At 35.5% G+C, this 23330-nt stretch overlaps 2 protein-coding genes and 2 long non-coding RNA genes across 4 annotated transcripts; 2 read left to right on the forward strand and 2 right to left on the reverse strand.

Annotated features, from left to right (window-relative positions):
* The first annotated feature begins 3505 nt into the window (after nt 1-3505).
* On the forward strand, nt 3506-4558 carry LOC119076713. The gene is made up of 4 exons (XM_037183631.1): nt 3506-3805; nt 3870-4042; nt 4109-4278; nt 4336-4558. Exons 1-4 carry the CDS (start codon nt 3607-3609, stop codon nt 4532-4534), a joined length of 741 nt encoding a protein of 246 aa, XP_037039526.1. The 5' UTR covers nt 3506-3606; the 3' UTR covers nt 4535-4558.
* Nucleotides 4559-4747: 189 nt separating this feature from the next.
* LOC119076727 lies at nt 4748-17120 on the forward strand. Its single transcript, XR_005087685.1, has 3 exons — nt 4748-4759; nt 14746-14749; nt 16971-17120. It is a non-coding gene; the product is annotated as an uncharacterized LOC119076727 (long non-coding RNA).
* Nucleotides 10026-13577, reverse strand: LOC119076698 (secernin-1). The gene is made up of 4 exons (XM_037183609.1): nt 13304-13577; nt 13108-13241; nt 11781-11962; nt 10026-11719 (listed from the first exon to the last, which is right to left on the reverse strand). The coding sequence occupies exons 1-4, from the start codon at nt 13436-13438 to the stop codon at nt 11127-11129; spliced, it is 1044 nt and encodes a 347-aa protein (XP_037039504.1). The 5' UTR covers nt 13439-13577; the 3' UTR covers nt 10026-11126.
* A 556-nt stretch (nt 17121-17676) lies between the features above and the next one.
* LOC119076729 lies at nt 17677-18957 on the reverse strand. The gene is made up of 3 exons (XR_005087687.1): nt 18239-18957; nt 17861-18169; nt 17677-17749 (listed from the first exon to the last, which is right to left on the reverse strand). It is a non-coding gene; the product is annotated as an uncharacterized LOC119076729 (long non-coding RNA).
* Nucleotides 18958-23330: the final 4373 nt, after the last annotated feature.

The raw sequence follows: 23330 nt of genomic DNA on the forward strand, positions 1-23330 counted from the left end.
AAATTTAAATGATAAACATTAAAATGATTTTTTATTTCTTTTTTACAAACATTGTAAGAAAAAACCAAAAAGACAAAACAAAAAGAAATCCGCAAAGGTATCTTTCAACGATTAATTCTTTTTCGTATAAACATTTTTATAATCGTAAGAAAAAGTTAAAATCTACCCAGAATTTGTAAACAAAAATTGAAAATTATAATAAACAAAACAAAAGCATTTCATTCATATGAATATAAAAAAAATTAACGAGGTCGTGTTTAAGAAAAATAAAAGAAATTGCATGAGGTACAAAACTTAAAAAAAAGGAAAAAAAAGCATCAGATTCAACAAGAACAAAATGAACGTCAATAATATTTTTGTGTACAGCATTTTTTTGAAAATAAATTAAATAAATTTAAAATAAAACACCAGTGCGTTTCATATATCCGCTGTCTGGTCTAGCCAATTCTGAACGACGCAGATGGAAATCTGCTGACCTGATTACTATCTATCCGCATCAGTTCTAGATAATAGCAGGTCATGTCTTGTTTGGAACTTTTTGTTTTGCCAAGTGTGAGAATTGAAACCGGATCTGAAGCAGGGCTTATTATTCGGAATTTCTTTAAATCTAAAAGTTCTTAAAAAGTCTGAATTCTTAAAGACCATTTCGAAATGGATCAAATTTAGCCATTTCATCAACGTACTTCAAGCAAAAATATTTTTCATGTTTTATACATAAATTTCGGAATTTTTCTCGTAATTTAGGCCCTCAGCATGAAAACTTGTAAATACACATGTAAATATAAAAAATTCCAATAGAAAATGCGTTCGATTTGGTAGGCTGTTTTTTAAAAGATTCCCTCACATCTGTAATGGACGGTTTATTTAAGGCACTTTGGCTTGTCGTCCTCACTCCGCTCGGGCTATACCTCGCAAACTTGCCGAAAATGTACCGTCCACAACAGATTCGTAAATAACTATTTAATGACAGCTGCCAAATAGAGTAGTATTTTGTTACATTCGTCCTCTTTTTAGAGGGCATGTCCTCTTTTTTCATCTCGTTCTTCTTTTTTACAAAAATTCTAAGAGCATTACTTTTTTGAAGAAGACGTCGTCTTTGTCCTCTTTTTCCTCTTTTTTTCAGTTCTTCGTCTTATTTAAGTAAATTTGATGCAGTTCATACCTAAAGAACGAAAAATTTTCGCTGCGCGGATTTTACTAATAATCTTCTCTGTAGGAGAATCTCTGAACGGTAATACAACGAAATCTTCATCACAAAAAAAAATTTCGCTCGCTCCGCTCGCATTCTTTACCACCTCATTTTTCATAAATTAAAATAAAATTTAGTCATTTTACAAGAACAGCGTAGCGTTTTGTGAGATACCAAAGATCACGCAAGGACGCCTGTGTATTCAGGTAATATGGAGTGGATTTTATCACTGAGTAGGGATGGGAGACGTTCAAAATTATCGATAGTGTCAATCGAAAGAAATTATCGATAATCGATTAATCATATTGTTATCGATAATTTGATAATTATCGATAATTATCAAAATATCGAAATTCGATAATTATCAAAATATCGATATTTTGATATTTATCTGAAAATTCATGATCATGTACCGATATATCGGAATATATCGATAAATATCGGATTTTCGGACCGAAATATCGATATATCGAATTATCGATATCTTGATAATTATCAAAATATCAATAATTATCGATTATCGATATATTTTTGATAATTTTCGATAAAAAAAAGTCGATAATTATCGATTATCGATAATCGATAATTATCGATAATCATTTTTATTATCGCCCATGCCTATCACTGAGAAGGAATCCAAAGAATATCAGGAAGATTTCAATGCATATTGTACACAGAATTTTTTGTTTTTAGCATGAACTGGTGTAAATTACACAATAGTTGCACAAAGAGCATGTACACTTGCTGTAATTCCTTCCGTGTCAGAAATTCACTTTTGGTCCTCTTTTTTGAATGTCAAGGCGTCCTCTTTTTGTCCTCTTTTTTGATGCCGAAATGTCCTCTTTCAAAATTGAAAAATGGGAACCCTAATTTTGTATGACAAAAGTTTCTAAATTGTTTTATAGTGTCAAAATTCGGTTGAAACACTGTCCAGTGTCAGTACTCTATTTAGAGTACCACTCATGTTTCAAGTGCGTTGACCTAGTTTGAGTTGAGAGTCATTGTCAAGGGGAAAGAGTCAAAATTGTTGTATATCATACAAAAACCTCTTAGAAGAGGAAGGGTGACGCAAGTTCTTTACTTACAAAAGTAAAGTAAAGTATTGATAGAAGAAAGGGTGACACTCAAAGTTCGGATTCTCCAAAAATTTGAAACTTTGAAACCTTTTGTGTGATATCAGAATTTTCGAAATAAAGCTGGAAAGCATTACACTCCAGTCTAAGGCACCACATTCCATGAAACAAAAAACATTCAAAACTACTAACTGATATGCTTTTCAAAACTACTATTGTGTATATCTGACTGATATAACAAGCATAACAACATCTAGTCCACAAACACCCAGTGATTCATGCATCAGAAGAAGCAAACACCGTCAAGCAGAACACTTGTAAAGTCCTACTTTGTTGTTGCTTTTTGTTCATTAATAAACATTTTACCTTCAGCATCATTTGTATATTTTCCAATATAAGCAAGCACAAAGTACTACTGTCGCTGTATTGAAAATCTGGATCTTCTAAAACACATCAATTGTATTTACTTATGTGGTAACAAGTTTGTTTTTAAGCAACAAGCTTCGGTAGATTTTTTCGACAAGTATAGAGTTTGTATATCCGAACTGAAGGCTAGGTGTAACACTACACTTGTCGAAAGAACGGCTACCGAAGCTTGTTGATCCAAAACTTGTGAGTTTGCTTGTATCACAAAATTAATGAATTTCGCTGCAATGTTTTCTGGTTTACTACCTGCCACAGTTGAATTTTGTTGTAATTGCTGTTGCGCTGAGCGTGGCTTTTAATTTAGTCTGATTGTAATAATCTGTTTGAGAAGACGTTTATTATAACTGGAAATCTAAGAAATTTTAGATAAAAATTCACGAAAAATGGATCATTTTCGCAGGTGAATATAGCTGTGTAATGTTTAACTTTCGCGTGGTAGGTAGTAATATTTATATTAGGGGAGTTCCTTTCATTTTATTTTTACTCGATATACGCTCGTATATCCAGCATATCGAGTATAATTGAAATGTTGCGTATAAATCGCATAACTTTGACAACCTCACCTGAAATAATAAAATTTTACCTCGACGGATTTTGGTCGAACAAACTGCCAGTCTGTAGCGAACGAAATCAGAAACCCCAATAAATATAAACAACGCACTTCAAGTGGTTGAAAAATGCGTTATTTTAGCACCGTGTGCCAGTATATCGAGTATAAATAAAATTAAAGGAATTCCCCTATCACACGATGTGGTACGACCACAGTTCCGATTTGGCAAGACAAGTGTAACACTTCAAAAAACGATATGAATATCTACTTTCGTTTATGTTGTTGCCAGTTAACATATTAACCAGCTTTGGACGGTTACCGATCTCGTTACCGATTGACTTCATTATATCGAAAAGAGTGAACGTATAATGGAATCGCTTTGGTCGCGCCCTACCGAAAAAGTATCTTTTCCGAAGATTTGGTCTGAATTTACTGAAAAAGAATCTAAGAATTCGGAACGTTTGGTGAAATATCGGATTCAAGACCTGCCAGATGATCGGTTTGACGATGCTATTCAGCATTTAATGGAATATTTCCTACTTGATGCTCCAAGATCGAAATTCTTTGGTATTTACTGTTACATTTTATGGGTTGAATTGGCCTGGAAATAATATCAAGAATTGAATTTAAGGTGCTGCATCCAATAAAGCGTACGTGGAAGACTATTTGAGACCTTGCCGTTGGCGATTTCCACAAAAAACATCGTTGGTTTGTTTCCGCGAAGGTTCTGACGACATAGTTGGACTGAATGTAAATGGTGTAGCTGTGGAAAATGATCCTTTTGGGGAAAAAGTTGTCAATGCGGTATATTTCCTTTATGTAAACTCAAAACAGCCATCTGCTGAAAGATTTCAATTTATTAAATATCAGACGCAAACAGATGAATACAGACAGCATATGGCAATATCGAGCATACTGTACAAACATGTGGAGAGCCCATTCGAAAAGTATGGAATTGACAAATATTTGAGCTGTATGTGTTTATCAGTAACAACAGAATATCGCGGATTGAATATTGGCCAACGACTACTCGAGGCACAGTAATTTTTTCTACCACCTTCTAGAAATAGTTAACTTCAGGGAAGTCGTTATTTTAGGAGACCACTTTGTAAGGCGCTCGATATCCATGTTATCCAGGCAATTTTCTCATCGGATAGCTCTAATCATATTGCTGATAGAGTTGGCTTTAAGGTGGAATCACAGTATACAATGGATCAGCTTAATCAAATTTATCCCGCGATTCCGTTTAATAAGTTTGAGACGAAGAAGTTTTCAGTGAAATCGTTGATCATTTGAAAGAAAAACTAAAAGAAATAATCCATGGACATAAAGTTTTGCTTTTAAACGAGTGTAGTTTCCTTGAAATCATCAAATTGCATTCGGAATATTGGAGTCTCACATTTTTCCAGCACGAAAGCCACTCGAACATGATTACATCAACTATCAGGCATGGACACTAGGCCCCACCTTATGGGTGGGTCAGGTCCCTTGACTGACTGAATAAATATTCGTAACTTGACGGTTGCGTGTATAAAATCCTACAAGAACTGTCAAGTTACGAATTCTTTAAAGTTACGAAAATACGACAATCTGCACTCTGGGCGCCGATTCTCGTGAATTTAAGAATTCCAGTTGTCACCTTAATGCGAATGTCCATACGACTCGTAACTTTTAAGATGACAACTGTCAAGTTACGAAATCTTAAATTCACGAGAATCTGCGCACGCCTTATTTTCTTATAAATTGCGCATTCGCTTTATTATATTCCAAATTGTTTTTTTCAGAAACTCCCATTGTCTGCTATAAACGGTGGTGAAAAGATTTCTTGATTATGTATTGAACAAAAATGAAACTCGTGTGGATTACGGCCCTCGCTTCGCTCTGGCCGCGAAGTCCACACTTGTTCAATTTTTTGTATACAAACAACTACCACGAAATCACTCAAAAAAATCTTTTCGAAATAAAGTCTAGATTGTTACTCCATTTACTTTCCATTTACTAACCTAAGCCTCATGAATTTCAGTCCTAGTCGATTAAAAAAAAATTATGGAAGGCCTCGCTTTGCTCTGGCTGTAAAGCTCACGTTCGTTTAAATTTTCTAAATTATGACAATTTTTTTAGCAATTAAATATACTGAAACTCGGCCTCATTTGATCATGAATAAAGTATGAAACTCGTGTGATTACGGCCCTCGCTTCGCTCTGGCCGCAAAGTTCACACTCGTTGATTTTTTTTCTAGCATAGACAACAATAAATGACACATAAAAGTCTTTTCGGAATAAATAACAGATTATTACTTCAGTATTTTCCATTAACGAACTTAACCCGAGTTATTTCAGTACTTATCAAACAAAATTTTCTTGGAAAGTCAAAAATTTCTCCGTATGATCAGGAGACTATTATTTAGACAGATAATCTGGTTTTTTTGGAAATCCGTTGAGGATTAATTAAGTTATCGTGTTATCAAGCGACAAGACAAAAATTCTTTTGGGAATATCTCAGAGATCACCCGTCCGTTATAACCCATCTTCGAACTTAACCTCAGGAATATAATTCCCCGACGAACAAAAAAAAGTTTTTGGAAATCCATTGAAAATTACTCAAGTTATCGTGTTATCAAGCGACAAGACAAAAATTCTTTTGGGAATATCTCAGAGATCACCCGTCCGTTATAACCCATCTTCGAACTTAACCTCAGGAATATAATTCCCCGACGAACAAAAAAAAGTTTTTGGAAATCCATTGAAAATTACTCGAGCTATCGTGTTATCAAGGAATGAACAAAGTGTGACAAACATTTTCTGTATTTAAGGTTTTTGGCGAGGGGTGGATAAACGTAAATTCTGTTCGAACCTTGTTTTTTTTAACAAATGTTTTCTTGTTTTTTTTTTCTGTTTTTTCTTGTTTATAAACAAAGAAAAAAACAAAAAACATGGTACTTCTTTCGGGTTTTGTATTTTTAATTTTGTTTTTCTGTTTTCTTTTTAATTATTCCTGTTTTTAAAATGAAAGCAAAATAAAATGATCGAGTCTGAATTTCAATTGTCAAAAACCAGACTCGATCATTTTATTTTGCTTTTACCTTAATTTGGTTTTTCAGTTTCTTACAGTTTTCGGTTTTCTTCTTGTTTTTTTTCGGTTTTTTCTTGTTTTCTTCGGATTTTCCGTTTTTTCTGTTTTTTCTTGTTTTTGTGTTTTTTCTTGTTTTTCTGTTTTTTATTTATTTTGCAACAAATTTATGTTTGTTTTCTATCCCTTCGAACCTTGTTTTTTATGTTTATCCACCCCTCGGTTTTTGGTGATACATTCATGTATTTTCAATCATAGTAGTGAACATTGTGTGACAAACATTTTAGAGTGTTTATCATCCGTAAGACCCATGACTTTCAGTCAAAGGAACAAGAATGCTTTTCAAATGGAATATTAGAACTGAGAACTACAGTAATTGATAAGTTGGCATCCTGTGAACGTATTGAAGGTTGGAAATCGCAAGCTGGATACGAATTTGTATACGAATGATGCTTTACACATCTATTTTGTTCACTTTTGCCTGAACGCAGGTATACTTTTTCTATAATTGCACATCTGTTAGTCTTTTTAATTCACGGGGATCGGATTATCAAGAATATTGACATATTGAGATTGAGGTTAAAACGACGGTGAATCTCATATAGAGATCTTTAAATGTCGTAGTTTGTCGGACTATACGCCAATTGAAGGTCAGTTCCTTGTGTGATTGTCCTTTACCTAGTTGGCCTAGCGTAATCTAGGAGGCATACCGACTGAAATACATCGCTCGCTGGGTATAGTGAAGTCTTAGTCAGAGTTCCCTTGAAATCAACTTTTCCTGTCTTGCTACAAAATTTTTTTTTTCTGTCTACTAATAAATACATTGTTGTCTTTTCGTTCTTAAACATTCCGATTTATATCACATCCATTTGTACCATTATTGTTTGTACAGCTGACAATCTTGGAAAAACAAAGTCTAAAATAAATAGTTTCTACAAGATTATGCGGTGTATCTAGTATGACTCAGTCTCACAGCACTGCTACTAGCACGAACATAGAAAATATTCGAAGGCTGATGAAATCACAGTAGGCACTGCGTTTCTGTTATACAGATAGATGACTTGTTTTCGTTGTATGAGTTAAAACATACAATACAATCAATCCTAAGCTGTAGCTCGTATCACTAAAGCCTCCAAATTTGACACTTGTCAATTCAGTGTTCATGCTAGTAGCAGTGCTGTGCTCAGTCTTCATGACCTGCCTGTCACGCAACTTTTTTTTAATATAAACGATTGGTTGTAAAGTTAACTTTTTTCGTATCGGAGCTTTGACCTTTCTGATATCAATACTTTTGTGAGTAAAGGACATGCGTCACTCCCAGGACCTTTTTTGGAAATTTTTACCAAAATTTCCAAAAAAATTGCCAAAAATTTCCAAAAACTGAGATCGTCCAAAAACCGAATTTTTCCACAATTTCGAACAGTTTCGGCAAATCATGAGCTCAGCCTTGTGTCTTAGCCGGCTCTAAATGATTTTGTTTGCTTACTGACGCCTCTCATCTATAAAATTAATCATACACGACTTCATTTGAAAGCTGATAGTTTCAAGAATCAACCAAAATCATTGAGGGCCGGCTAAAATACAAGGCTGTTTTTGGAAATTTTTGGCAATTTTTTTGGAAATTTTGGTAAAAATTTCCCAAAAAATACCAAAAATAGGCCCTGCACGGTGCGGTTGAATGAATTTTAACTGATTATTTCAATGCACTTTTGATATTTTTGGATATTATTAGTCAGGTTGGAGCCCTGAACAAGGTTCCACAAAAATTTTTGATTTTCATCCGTACCGTCGGTGACAGTGGTGCATAGCCCATCCTGTCTACAGAGAGAGTGGTGGAAAACTGGTTATGGTTGCAATCGGTAGTGCCTGAAATTCTAATAACAATTGTACAAAAAAATTTTACCATTAGTGCAAGGGAAGCCGGCAAAGACACGCTAAATTAAAAAAAAACGTGATTTTCAAACAGTCATACAGGCGTGGATACTTGAGGGATGAAGCTAATAAATAGTTCTCTCAGTAAAGCAACATCTCCTCTACCAATGACCAAAAAATTATTTTTGGAGACAGTCTACGCAGAGGCCGACAGTAGCTCAAAGTTTTTCCCTCATATTTGGTAAAATTTGCAAGTTTCAGAGGCACCTGAAACCCACTCTTTCAAATTTTTTGTTATTAAAATGGGTAATTCTGAAATGCTGGAAGTCTCAGCTGTCCATCGACACCACACTTACAATGACTCATGTCAACAGTGCCGACATGTTGCGTGAATAAGTGAAATTTGTCCTTCCACGACGAAATTTTGTGCTTGAATTGTAAAATCTTTGAAAACACCGCTGGGATGATTTGTTTGATTAACAAAGTTATAGAGACAACAGAAAAACCAAACAACATCGATATTTTGCTCTTCATATAGATATTTCAAATCATGCACAAAATTTCGTCGTAGAAGGACACATTTCACTTATTCACGCAACATGTCGGCACTGTTGACATGAGTCATTGCAAGTGTGGTGTCGATGGACAGCTGAGATTTCCAGCATTTCAGAATTACCCATTTTAATAACAACAAATTTGAAAGAGTAGGTTTCAGGTGCCTCTGAAACTCGCAAATTTTACTAAACATGAGGGAAAAACTTTGAGCTACTGTCAGCCTCTGCGTAGACTGTCTCCAAAAATCATTTTTTGGTAATTGGTAGAGGAGATGTTGCTCTACTGCGAGAACTATTTATTAGCTTCATCCCTCAAGTATCCACGCCTGTATGACTGTTTGAAAATCACGTTTTTTAAACTTTAGTGTGTCTTTGCCGGCTTCCCTTGCACTAATGGTAAAATTTTTTTGTACAATTGTTATTAGAATTTCAGGCACTACCGATTGCAACCATAACCAGTTTTGTACCACTCTCTCTGTCGACAGGATGGGCTATGCACCACTGTCACCGACGTTACGGATGAAAATCAAAAATTTTTGTGGAACCTTGTTCAGGGCTCCGAGCTGACTAATAATATCCAAAAATATCAAAAGTGCATCGAAATAATCAGTTAAAATTCATTCAACCGCACCGTGCCTGGTCACTCCTATTCTAAGCGGTTTCTAAACTGTTCGAAATTGTGGAAAAATTCGGTTTTTGGACGATCTCAGTTTTTGGAAATTTTTGGCAATTTTTTTGGAAATTTTGGTAAAAATTTCCCAAAAAATTACCAAAAATAGGCCCTGGTCACTCCTATTCTAAGCGGTTTCATTTTTGATTTTTGATTTGATTTATTTAGAGGCCTCACTAACAGCGTTTTACGACCAATAACAAGAGCAATCTGGACGACCAGCTTAACGTGACGTCCGAACCACGCCTCGAAGTATGCTAATTGATATCTCACCTAAATGTAGGCTAGTCATATGAACATAAATTCATCGTATTTGGGTTATGTAGTAGCGACTCATTTAGTGTGTACATCGTTGCATCCACCAAACACACTGCAATTACTCAAATTATGAAGCTTGAGTGAACTTTAGGACTATTTTTATGGGGAGAACGTTAAGCTTCAGATATAGGCGAAAAGGAAAAAATAAACAGCAGAAAATGTTACATTCAAATTGAATTGTTTTAATTTCATCTTAAATTTAATAATACGAGAACATATGCTTATTATTACTGGGGTATAATGCGTTTTTATATATTCTTATAAAATGGTGAAATTTTCGTTCTGAAATATAAAGATTTTGTTGTTGTGTTGTTTAAGGAATACATGATTTTATTTCAGCAAATTTGATTTGCATCAGAAGCTTGTAAGCATAAATGTTTATAAATTTACGAGTCTATGACTATCATAATATAATAAATGGGTTTGAATCTTTATAAGAAATAAAATTTAAGTAAAAAACATTAAAATAAATTGTACCGAGATGTCAGTGGCGTAACAGTTAGGAATTTTACAAAAATAAAATGTTTAAACTTAGACAAAACTTTAAATGCTTTTGAGATAATTTTGGTATAAAACCTAGCTACGTATGAAAATTAATAATACTTTTTAGTTCACAAAATAATCACGCTATGTGGGGTTTTATGAGAGAAATAGTATAGATTACAAGGATTAGGAGCAGTGTCATGCCGCGTGTAATCTTTCACAATTTCAAATTTTGTCAATATAGTGGCAGTTCGTTAGTGCCCTGTCCGAACCAGAGAAAATTAGCATTAAGAAATATATTTAAAGTCCCTACGTATCTCGAAGAGAATCTAATTTCGTTTCTATTCCATTTTGCTCAGAATTTCATTCTTTGTCGAAAATGCAAAAACTTTAAAATCTAGTCCTTCAACTTTTATAGAACAACAAACACCACAAAACCGACCCAATATTGTGATTGAAGCTGGCGTAGCTTTTTTTTCTAATTCAGGTTTTAGATCATTGAACGCTTCTGGTCGACTTAACTTGTTCGTAAGACTCAAACTCAAACGATCGAAGTGTAAGAAGGTAAAGACGATATAAAAAACTTTGAAAAACTACTCCCTATAACGGAACGATTTTGCAGGAATTAAATGCAACACGCCACTCTCGATCAACACGCCTCGATCTATCTACGCTCTTTAAAAATCAGAACATTTAATCTCATACTTTTTGCCCTTATACTCTATACCGAACAAAAGATTCAGCTCTTGCATAATCAAATCATTAATACTTTGTCACGCAACCGACTCTTCCGTATTAAAAACTAAATTTGAGTGTAATTGGTTTCATGCTCGTGTCGTATAAAAAGAAAACTTAAAATCAAAACTGATGGTTTCACAATGTATCACGCTGATTAGTCAGAATAAATTAAAATTGGATATTTTTAGCGATAAAATTTAACTTCCGCCTCAACGCAATCCTTTAACAATTCATCGAATTCACTATTACCAATACTGCCCATTTCGCCCAGCATACAAGTCATTTCTTCCACACACGCATCCTCCAACGATCGCAACAAACTGCCAACCGCTTCCCAATCGCGCTGTTGGTACAATTTGTGCAGTAACGTTGTCGTACCGTCAGCCGGTACCACAGTTAACGGCGAAATGCGTGCGTTCGGTGTGAATACAAACGGTTTGAAAACGGACTCATTGGGATTCGGAGTGGCCGTAAACCAATGGCATGACACACCGTTTGCGGATAGCTGTGACACATTACTGGACTGTGGCGACTTATCACTTTTGACAGTGCGGAGCGTCTTAAATATGTCAATTACACTGAATTTTACCTCGGCACTTGGTTCCTGACCGGGCCAAGTTGCCGCTGATTGAATAGATGGTCCAAATAATTGTCCGAAATTAAATTCTCCGCTTCCATCCCATAAGGCGAGATCTTGTGCGGTTTGTTGCAAGTTTGGAGAGCTTTTGTCGATTTTCGTTGATATGGATAGTCCTTGCGGAATATGCCGGAAGCCATCTGGTAAATGAATTCGAAATGAGACGAAGTTTGATGGGAATGTTTTAATCAATGATCTTACCAGTGATTACTTCGGCTGCCCAGTTTTTACCAGCTACATTCAGAATCCATACCTCTTTCGTATCACATATTACAAAGCCGTATTTCGGCATGTCGGGCTTATCACATGAATGATTTTTTTCGATAAAATCGGCGATTTTATCAACAGCGTCGGTAGCTGATGCACTCGTTTCCAGTGCCATTCTTAATGTAACCAAGAAAGAAAGGAGAAAGTCAGTCATGTAATATAGTAGTACTTACTACAGATACAGAACCGTCGGCTGCCTGTCAAAGACTCTAACATGAAAGGACTTATTCCACTTCATTTTGTGAGAAGGAAAATTCTTGACTAAAAATCATTATTTAAGGTCCATTGAGGATTGAAGACGGATTATATTGATGTAACACGTTAGCGGCCGATAGGTTAAGTTTGGTGTGTATTATACAACCTTCGGTAGGAGGCATGTTACATCGCTACTTTACCGTGTCAACAATATTTTAGACAAACTTCGATGTTATTGTTTCCAGCTGTACCGAAAGCGGTGGTTAAATATAGTACAACCTTGGCCAAATAAGAGAGTCAATTGCACTTGTTTGAATGATGATATATTCCACTCGTTCTGGTTTCACTTCCACTCGTTCCACAAACATTCACACTCAGATATACTCACGCACGTATTGAAACTCGTGCAATAATGGCTCACTTACTTGACACCATGTTTGTAATTTACTATGAAAGTGTCTTATCGAAAATTTTCGCGATATTCCCTCTAAGCCAACTGCTAATGGAAGACAGAGATACGGCTTAGTCCCTTAATTCACTTTCAATGAAGTGTTAGGGGTTGATTAGTGGCGATTCTAGATACGAGCCACTTTTCGTCGTTTCTTTAATTCGTTTGGATCTAAACTGGGACTCTAAACTAAACTTTGCAACCTATGTTCTGTTAAAGTCAAATGAATGACCCATCAGCCCCTAAACAAATACATTAGTCGAAAACATCGCCCTTAAACCACTCAACAAAATGTTTTTAGCATTTGATGTTGTGGGTGCCAGTAGATTGATGGCTAAAAAAACGGTGAACGTCGCCGTAGCCACATAATCATTTCGTCTCATGGGTGAGTTAATTCCAATTCAATTCACATTTTCTATCAAATTTGTCTCAACAAATTTTCGAATTACATACGGACGACGATAGTGACACGTACAATTACAATCCGAATTCGCTTTTTGCACAACGACAAAAAAAAGGAAAGTGAAATGAACAATGGATGCAAGCACACGTCAATACAAAGCCAGATTTAGTCGTAAGGAATAGATTGGAAATTGGCTCATGAGACTTTATGTATACCTGGTCAAAGTGGTGGAATCGTACGATTCGTTGAGACTTTCTCCATCCGTCCAAGTAATGCCAATGGAAACATTTGAACTATTTGCACCACTTTCTGCACCATCAATACCGAACGTTTTACTGATGATGATACTCTAAAATGTTTTTGAACTTTAATGTTTCCGCCCTGAACATGTCACAAACATGTCTGGCATACCTTTTCCTTGTCATTGGCGTACACAACTTCCGAGACTTCGCCGTCAGGCCGGTACGAATTTCGACCATAAATCACTTCGTTCGATTCAGTGAACGGCGGTAGAACCACAAAGCATTCACCAGCATTTGAGCTCATTTTGTAGGTAAATGGTCAATTTTACTGCAGTCGACGAGTCAATAGTTTTTCTTTATTGATTTGAACGAAAGTAGTTGAATAGCTTAGTTGGTCTACTCTCCCGTTGACAACACACACCTTACAGAAATGAATAGATGATTCAGATAGGCAATGCAATGTGTTACTGTCTGATGTATAGATACCCGCAAAAAACCGAAGCTTTTGTTCGTGTTTCTATTAAAAAAAGTGATTTTATGAATGGAACTCATAGAGTCAGTAGGATGTGAATGGTGCTATGAGTGGCATCAATACAATTTATTGAAAATATAAAATTAAAGGAATATGAAGGAATATAAAGGAAACAAAACTTGCATTAGCCCATTCGTGCATATCGGGTGTATAAGTGAAATGGGTGAAATGCCAAAAATTGGAATGAATTGTAAGTGATCATTCAGAGATGGCTCTGCTTTGTTGGGGTGGAGGGTTTGTTGATAATCATTTAATACTTTCGTTTGCTCAACTTGAGTCCGAAAAAATATCATTTCAAGTCACAGAGAAATTTTTTAAAGCTTGATTTGACTCGAGAGGCATTTGACTATTTGTTACGATTTTTCGGTAAAAAGTGAAGCAAACAATATTCTTCTTCTTCGACCTGAACATTGCCGTGACTATTTAGCATATTTTCTGAGATCAGCAAAAATCTGTAAAATGCATACGAGTGGTACGTTTATCAAACTAAGAAAAATTCTCAAAATAGCACCGCTTTAGCTAAAGACTATCAAGAAACTGAATTATTTTTGTAACAGAAGTATTTCATTAGACCCGTACGAAGTACTGGGGTCTTATAGGTTTACGCATACGTTTGTTACACGTCGAATTGGACTCCCTATTAGGGTGTAGCGTTTTGCAACCTTTTTTTAATTTTTTAAGGCCTGCGGGTAGGTTCGATGCAGAATGGTCAACTGAATACGAAAAAAAAAATTGAAGTTCGAAGCTCCCATGCGTACCTCTGAAACCGACTTTTTTGGTCCCAAAGCCATAGTGAGATTAGTTCTGCCGGCTGTGCGGAAAAATATATCTTAAGTGTATATGACAGGGGTCGTAGTTGTCCTTATTTCCTTATTTGTCCTACTTTTTCAAATTTGTCCTTATTTTGTCCTTATTTCCTTATTGTCCTGATTTTTAATCGTTATCAAAAGTTTTACTTTAATTTAGTAAACGAAAATTAAAAAGAAATAATTTACAATCACGAGTTTGTAAAATTGGAAGGAATATCTTTATATTGTGTGTATCTATTTAGTAACAGTATTAGTATTCATTACATTCAGATGAGTTAATGAATACCAGTTAAAAGATACTAATTCATTCAACTGAAACAATGATTTAAATAATTTTGTGCCACCGAGAATTGAAATACGACGGATTTCAATATCGATAACTAGATTGAAATGTCCAAAATTACAACACCCGTTTTCATGGCTTATTACAACACTCAAACCAGTGTTGAAATGAAATTCGTATGAGTTATTACAGCATTCGTTTTAAAAAAATGCAAAGCAACGTGATCGATCAAATTCGAAGAGTGATTGTTTACAATGAAAATTCTGAATTTTTGTGCATTTGTCTATTTCAATTCTCGGTTGGCACAAAGCATGATGTGTTACACGTATTGTAATGAGATTTTTTCAGCACACGACCCAATTTTCCTTACTCGCTCCGCTCGTAAGGAAAACTTGGGTCTAGTGCTGAAAAAATCAACATTACAATACTTGTAACACAACATACTATTGTCTCTCAGGTTATTCAAAGTTTTTAATATGGAGCACTCCTCTAGTATGTTTAACATACCTAATCCATTTTACAGATCCTGTATTTAACGATAGTTTCCTTTCTTAAAACGTAAATAAATTTTAAAAAGAGTCCACTGATCGAAACACGTTTTTAATTCCGGTTTTCGTGATGAAAATTCTTGTCGCATGTTATTCGCACTTAAGAGTGCTAAAAAGCTAAATTTCCAATGTACATTGTAGACGTAAGCATTGTACGTGTTAAACAAACATTTTACTTCTGATAAGTACTTTGTACGTCTAAAACGTAGAATTTGCGGATAAGTAAACCATTGGTCTTGTCGTCGTTGATGATGGAAGATAAGACCAATGGTTCACTTATCCGCAAATTCTTCTTACTACACGTAAAATTCTACGTTTTAGACGTACAAAGTACTTATCAGAAGTAAAATGTTTGTTTCACACGTACAATGATTACGTCTACAATGTACATCGGAAATTTCACTTTTTTGCGTGTGGTCTTCCAATATACTTTTCATCCCTAAAAGCAATTCTGGAAAAGAAAATTTCAGTGGAGTCGATGAAATAGTGCTTGGCACAAGAAATATTCTACATATTTGAACACGGTTCATCCCTAAATAAGGGTCAAAAGCTCATTTGAAGACTACGCGTTCTCAAGGGCGGTTAGCTAAAGATTATTTTCCAGTCAGCATGAATATTCGTAACGAGCTTGAAATAAAACTAACGAAAAAGCTATTGGCACAAAGTGCCAATAGCCACAGTACAACAAAGAGACTATTGGCACAAAGTGTAAACAAAAAGATAACGAACACTATTTGCACCCGAATTATTAAATTTCTCGAAAATCATTGTTCGCAGGCCGTATGAATTATATTATCGAAAATGCTAGGAGTTTTGTTTTTTCCTACTGAATTCATCCTTCTACAGATTGTGTAAGGAATGAGTTTGGTTTGTTCCTACTGAATTCATCCTTCTACAAATTGTGTTAGAAAGGAGTTTGGTTTTTTCCTACTGAATTCATCCTTCTACAGATTGTGTAAGGAATGAGTTTGGTTTGTTCCTACTGAATTCATCCTTCTACAAATTGTGTTAGAAAGGAGTTTGGTTTTTTCCTACTGAATTCATCCTTCTACAGATTGTGTAAGGAATGAGTTTGGTTTGTTTCAACTGAATTCATCCTTCTACAAATTGTGTTAGAAAGGAGTTTGGTTTGTTCCTACTGAATTCATCCTTCTACAGATTGTGTAAGGAATGAGTTTGGTTTGTTTCAACTGAATTCATCCTTCTACAAACTATGCAAGGAAGGAGTTTGGTTAGCTCCAACTGAATTATTCATCTCACAGATCTCAAAGCGTCGGAAGCAAAAAATATTGATTATTTTTGTTCAGATTGTTGTCACGACTCAATGTCAATGTAATTCACTAAATCTAACGAAATAAAATTTTGGTTTGAAAAGCATGTTCTTTTGATAGTTGAAACAAAAGATTAGTCAATGTATGAGCTATTTGCAGTCGAATGGTCTGTTATCATTTTGAAATTGGCAGAGATTAACGTTAGTTTTTCTTAAAATGTGAGAGAACAACAGATTTTTCATTGCACTTTGGCCAATGACTTTTGTATTTAGGTGGCCGCCGTGAGTGTTTTACTTGTTAAAACGACTGCTTTTATTTAAAAAAAAAAATTGTCTTTCAGTGCGAATGGTCTCCTTATTATAGTGTAGGTGTAGTCCAAATATTGAAATAGAGACTATTTTCATTGGAGCTTACGTCGATTGAATCGAACTTAGACCTACAATACGAAATAAAATCACATAAGTTTTCAGTCCTCAAAGTTGTGTGCCAATAGTCACATTATAATATTGTGGCTATTGGCACTTTGTGCCAATAGTCTCTTTCTTATACTGTGGCTATCGGGACAAAGTGTCAATAGCCACAATATTATAATGTGACTAATGACACAAAATGTCAATAGCCATAGTATTATAATGTGACTATTGGCACAAAGTGCCAATAGCCACACTATGATGAAGAGACTATTGGCACTGAGTGCCAATAGTCTTAACCTAAAACTAAACCGTTTGAAAGTAAAAAGTATCTTAAAGTAAAATGTGTCCTTATTTGTCCTCATTTTCATAGGCAAAAATGTCCTTATGTCCTTATAAGGATCATCGAAATTTCACTACGACCCCTGATATGATAATTAATCGCATGTTTTTTCGTTTTTCACTCGCATTCCCTAGAAATGGGTGAAATCCTGACATTTTGCTAAACCTAAAATGTCAGCCCTTCCCAGTGAATGCGCTAATAGAAAATAGTTGTTGATGATGATTTCTGCTTGTTTGTTGCTTGAAGACTCAGCTAATTTGACAGCTCATGCAATTTGTTCAGTTGTTCAGTTGTTCATATCATTTTGACGTTTCAAATGGATGCATTCAATGACATTTACATTTATTGTTGAGCTGATAAAGTATGTTCGTTTTTCTTGTATATTGAGTCGTTACATTGATTTTAATGAATTGTTATTGCTGTTAAAGGGGAAATATTTTTTGAGATTTTAGAAGAAATCGATACTTGCAGCAATTTTTTAAGTTAAAACGAAAAAAAAGAAGAAATATTTGCAAACGCTGCAACCATACCTGAACTATTCGGCGGCCGTTTGAATATACTTGTGATTGAACTTGAGAAACGTTTGCGCTTCGTGTCGTGCCGTTTGAACGGATCGTATGACGAACTTGGTGTCAATTGTGGAGGTGTCGAGGTGACACCGTTTTTCGATCCTTCGATTGCATTTTTTCGCGCATTAAACCAGACGCTGTTCCCTCTCAATGAGCTCGAAACGACTGTTGTCAACCAGTTTCAGTGATTCTTCGCTCACTGGTAGTTCGGCGTCGATTTGTTGTTTTAGGATTTTCAACAGCTGCAAATAAATGACCGAATGAATGGACCTGTGGAAACCAATCGAAAATCCATTGAACTCTTTGGATGCTTCAGGGATGGGAGTGGTTTCACTTTACCTAAACTTACTGTCACCTGTGTAAATAAGTCTTCTGAAAAATCAAATTCAATTTCCGGTTCTTGTTTCCTGCTCGACAGTTTCCAACTTTCCAATTTTCGCATCGACTCGCCATAATTGATTGTTGTTGTCAGTATCAACGTTTCCCCGTTCATCCGAGTCATCTTCAGGCCGATACTTAAAGCTCTCATCGCCACTGCTTTCGCCCAGTGACTGCAAACTATCCATCTGCTTACTTTTCTCACTGTCACCGTTCTAATTGCTAAATTCGTTCAAAAAACTCTGTATCAGCTCCATAGTCTTTTCCGTTCGTTTGTTCGTTGTATGATTTTCGAGCTTGTATGTGGTGGACCACTTCTGGCACGATCTTTGGCAAATTGATATCTTGTGCCGTGCATCAAACAAATACGCATGATAGTTCGAATACAACGATTCACCGCCATAGTATCCCTAATGGTTCCAATTAGCACCAATTGTTTTTGTCATTGAATTGTGCTGTTGCGTTTCGATCAGTGCATTCTGGGCGGCATGTTTCATCACTTCCGGTGACAAGTCCAAAAAGAATTCCACTGAATTTGTGTACGAATCGATTCGATTCACTTTGTGACGATGACTGATTGGTATATGCTTGCAGGGTATCAGAAATTTCAACAGCAACTCCATCATTTTTTCCTCACAGTGCAGTGACAGTAATGTGTCGAACAGCGACAGAGTGACCAGACACAACTAGGGAAAATGGAAAAATGGTAAAATCTCAAGTAGCAAATTGAATGAAAAAATAAATTGAAAAAATAAAAGTTTTATACTCGCGCATCCACCGAACTAATCCTTTCAACGAGAACGTCCAACATTCGTTGACCATCGAACTTCTCTGTATCTAGCAAGAAGCGAACGAAAATGTTTAGCAGACCCAGATCAGCGCTAAATTTTAGCCTAAATTTGTGCGAAAAAATTATATATTTTCGATGATAATTTCGTATCCTTTCTAGAAAAGGTGGGACCACCGTTTTGTGTCAAGAAGTGTTGGCTTTCAGTAACAACACTAAATGTTTGTGGTGATGTAACCTACTACAAGAAAACGCAATAGTTCATTAAAATTTTCATAAATTCCGAGCTTTCTCATCGAAGGCTACATCACCACAAACATTATTAGTAATGTTACTGAAAGCCAGCACTTTTTGACACAAAACGATGGTTTTTAAGAAAGGACGCGGATACGAAGTTATCATCGAAAATATATAATTTTTTTGTACAGATTTAGGCTACAATTTTTCAGTTTCACTATCTGGCTTATTACTTTATTTGATCGAAGATTTTCAAAGATTGATTTCAGAAATCTTTTACTTCATTTGTTTTGAACATGCTTTTTGCTATATAAGACCTCTTTAGTCAAAACTGTCGTTTATTTTTTTCTGTCGTTGTTGATTATTCCAGGACCTGTTCCAACAAATCATCTAATGATCATAAATCCTGGAAGGATTTCCAGTTTGTGAACTTTTGTAGTGTAAATATGTCACATCGAGCCTTTTCTCGAAATATAAGGCATTCTATTGTAGAAAGTTTTAGCAGTGGGTGAAACTGGATTTTCCAAATGATAACTTCTCCGACGGCAACGATAGTAAATTCTACTTGATTTAAACACGTCCGTACAAATGCAACATTGATTTCAATACAACCCCTCAATGTTATCATTGAATTCATGTCCAACCCCTCAATGATGGCGTTGATTGACGAAAATATTTCCAGGTCTGATAGTTCGAATAATCCACTTTCGCGATAGATATCTTGGATATTCGAATTAGGAAATTAGGAAATTTCTTAGTCGTTCTGGCTGACCACAATTCTGGATTTCTAGCTGTATTCTAACCGACTCTTAGAAGCGATTGGAGTTCTAACTGACAACTGCTGCGGATATTTTCTTGAAATTTCTCTGAACACCACCGAATATTTCTCCGAATTCTTTTGAATTTCTCTGAATATTTTTCCGAGTATTTCCTTGAATGTTTCTCCGAATCTCGCTTCAATTTTTCTTGATGAATATCTCTGAATTCATCAATAAATTGCTGGAATGCCCATAACCGGTTAGCAGTGGGTGAAACTGGATTTTCCAAATGATAACTTCTCCAACGGCAACGATAGTAAATTCTACGTGATTTAAACACGTCCGTCCAAAAGAGTTATTTATTGGGAATGAAAATATTTTACAATGAATTTTGTCGCCTACAATGATCAAGGCCCATTTAATCTCAATTCAATGCAACATTTATTCCAATAGAAAGTCGGTTGTAGATCCTAAAACAGATTTTTGGACAGCCGGTATTCGCATAGAGTTACATTCGAGAGGTGTCAAGGTGACGCTGTCATTATTTGAACATGTATGGTTTCCCATATATTTTTGTGGTTTCCTTTGATCGACAGCGCCACCATGCCACCTCTCGAGTGTAACTCTTTCGTCATATTCAAACACAGCGTATCCAAATAAAGTATAGTTTCCACTTAAAAAGAGCACTCCGTTTAGCCTCCGTTTACATGACAGTTGTAAAATAGAACAAAGGAACTGTCACGCAAACGGAGTGGAAATTGAATTTATTTCAAGTTTTTACTCCGTTTACGTGACAGTTCCTTTGTTCTATTTTACAACTGTCATGTAAACGGAGGCTAAACGGAGTGCTCTTTTTAAGTGGAAACTATACTTAAGTTGGTGTTTCACGATTTGTTATGATTTCTCGGTAAAAAGTCAAGAAAGGAAGGAGAAGAAGTGAACAAAACCGAAAATAAAAAAAAAGAATTGTCCTTTCTTCGACATGAACATTATCGTGGCATTATTAACTATTTAGCATATTTTTATGAGATCAGCAAAATTCTGTAAAATTCATACGAGTGAGTGATACGCGTTTATCAAACTAAAAAAATAGCTCTGCTTTAGCCAAAGGTTATCAAGACACTTAATAATTTTTGTATCAAATCAGAAGGTATGCCTTGCTAAAAATTAGCGGGTTACCCGACTAATTCACTTTTATCGGTTTTTCAGGTCCTCGTGTTTCAAAATAAAATTTGAGTTAGGGTTTCAATAAATTTTTGTTTATAATTGAGGTTAGAAAAAATTCTTCAAAAACTAGATTTTTGGAAAGAAACAGGTAAAACTACGCCTAGTGTCACTTGATAGGCAAATCGCGATTTTCGCCAATAATTTTAAGTTGACATTGAAGATGGAAATAATTAGTAACTTCTCTAGACACAGTATATGGAGAGTCAACTTATAATTTTCAAGTTTAAATTATACGTGAAAATCGCAGTCTCCCTATTTACCGAAACTGTATCATCAACGATGGCTATTAAATATTTGTATCGAAATTTTCGGATTTCGATCTTTTCGGGCTTTACAAATTCGATTCGAGTCGGGTTTCAGATTTTAAGAATTATGTTCGGGTTGGGTCTCTAAAAATCTCGACCCGTCTATCTCTAATGCCTCATGACTAGATCGCATAAAGCGAATTCAGTTCCGAATCAGTGTTGTAAAAGACACGTCAATTGTAAAAAGAATGGATCTTGCAACAAAAATTCTATTGTTTTGTGTAGTCTGTTATGCAACACTTTATTGTTGTGCCGATGAAAACTTAAATTATCGTGAAGTAGAAGCGTGTACCGTCCAATACTTGAAAAAAAAGGCAGATTAAACGAATCAATTCAATCGACATTACCACCATCTGCACGATGTCGATTCTTTGTTCCATTTGGTGTGCAACTAATAAGATCGCAGCTGATAGACGAGATCGTAAGGGGTTATTCACCACATGTAGCAGACTGTTTCATCGAGCAATTTGATAAGAGAGAAGTTGTCGATACTTTTGTTGTGGCGCTCTTAACAAAACACAGCAGTCTGTTTGACAGTACCCAGATAAAAGAGAGCAACCACCAGATGCATGATGTAGTAAATAACATTACCGATCAGTGCATAGCAGGTGAAAGCAACCCTACTATTACCAATAAGGACTCAATATCTCATCAACACGTATATTGTATCGCAAAGCATGCAGTCGATAACAAACTTTTGCAACCTAACGACGACATAAACTCTGCTCTCATTGATTTCGATACAGTTAACTGTACTAACATCATTGGTGCCAAACTTAGCGAAACTGAGAAGGAATATAGCGACAAAATGTCTGCAACAGGAATCGACCAAGGATCATTGAATTGTGCTATCAATGAACTCAGAAGTGGTAACATGTTTAACTGGAGTATGGCATTGAAATGGATCTATTATTTCAACATAACCAGTGTGGAAAGGAATACATTTTTCAATAAGGTTGATGAATTCCTTAGTTTGCCATCTTCCCCATGCAATAAAAAATAATTTGGTAAAGTAATCGTTGAAGGACTAGCCAACTCAAACTTTTTCATAAATAAAAATTGAATAGTCGAAAATCATACAAAAAACATTTTCTTATTAAATTCCTGAAAGCACAGCACTACTTCTAGCATGAACTTAACACTGACAAGTGTCAAATTTGGAGTCTTTCGTGATAAGAGCTGCCGCTCAGGATTGTTTGTATAATACAAATTGTATTGTAAGTTTTAACTCATCCAACGAAAACAAGTCATCTATCTGTACAAAAGAAAGGCAGTGCCTACCGAGGGAGAAACCACTCTTTTGTGATTAACATGGTTAATCAGTTAATCAGCAACATGATTTTTGTGAAAAAGCACGGTTAATCAGTAATTTACCATGATTAACCACCATATTTCACTGCTGGTTAATCACAAATTCGTCCTCATGTTAATCACTGGTTAATCATGTAAATCACGTCAATAAATCAAGTGGTTTCCCCCTCGGTGCCTACTGTGATTCCATAAGCCTCCGAATATTTTCTATGTTCACGCCAGAAGCAGTGCTGTGCTGAAAGACTTTTACAGCACGCCATTACCTCATAACGTTATTTTTATATGTGTTTTTTGATATATTGGCGTAACGTTACAATAACGATGGATTTGTATAAATAATGTAAAGTAAAAATTGAAGTCCCGTAACGGTACAGAGGCTGTAACTACAACACCAGTAACATTGTCTATTAAACTAGTGTGAACTACGG

This window comes from Bradysia coprophila, unplaced genomic scaffold (genome assembly GCF_014529535.1).
Source record: "Bradysia coprophila strain Holo2 unplaced genomic scaffold, BU_Bcop_v1 contig_232, whole genome shotgun sequence".
Taxonomy (NCBI): Eukaryota; Metazoa; Arthropoda; class Insecta; order Diptera; family Sciaridae; genus Bradysia; species Bradysia coprophila.

Excerpts from the sequence above, each read along its gene's own strand:
- LOC119076698 (XM_037183609.1), bottom strand. The coding sequence starts at position 13,438 with ATGAGCTCAAATGCTGGTGAATGCTTTGTGGTTCTACCGCCGTTCACT. Across the intron at positions 11,963-13,107 it reads GATTCCACCACTTTGACCAG|AATGGCACTGGAAACGAGTG; the intron begins GTATACATAAAG and ends GGTTACATTAAG. Across the intron at positions 11,720-11,780 it reads GGCAGCCGAAGTAATCACTG|ATGGCTTCCGGCATATTCCG; the intron begins GTAAGATCATTG and ends TTCATTTACCAG.
- LOC119076713 (XM_037183631.1), top strand. The coding sequence starts at position 3,607 with ATGGAATCGCTTTGGTCGCGCCCTACCGAAAAAGTATCTTTTCCGAAG. Across the intron at positions 3,806-3,869 it reads TCCAAGATCGAAATTCTTTG|GTGCTGCATCCAATAAAGCG; the intron begins GTATTTACTGTT and ends ATTGAATTTAAG. Across the intron at positions 4,279-4,335 it reads CAACGACTACTCGAGGCACA|GAGACCACTTTGTAAGGCGC; the intron begins GTAATTTTTTCT and ends TCGTTATTTTAG.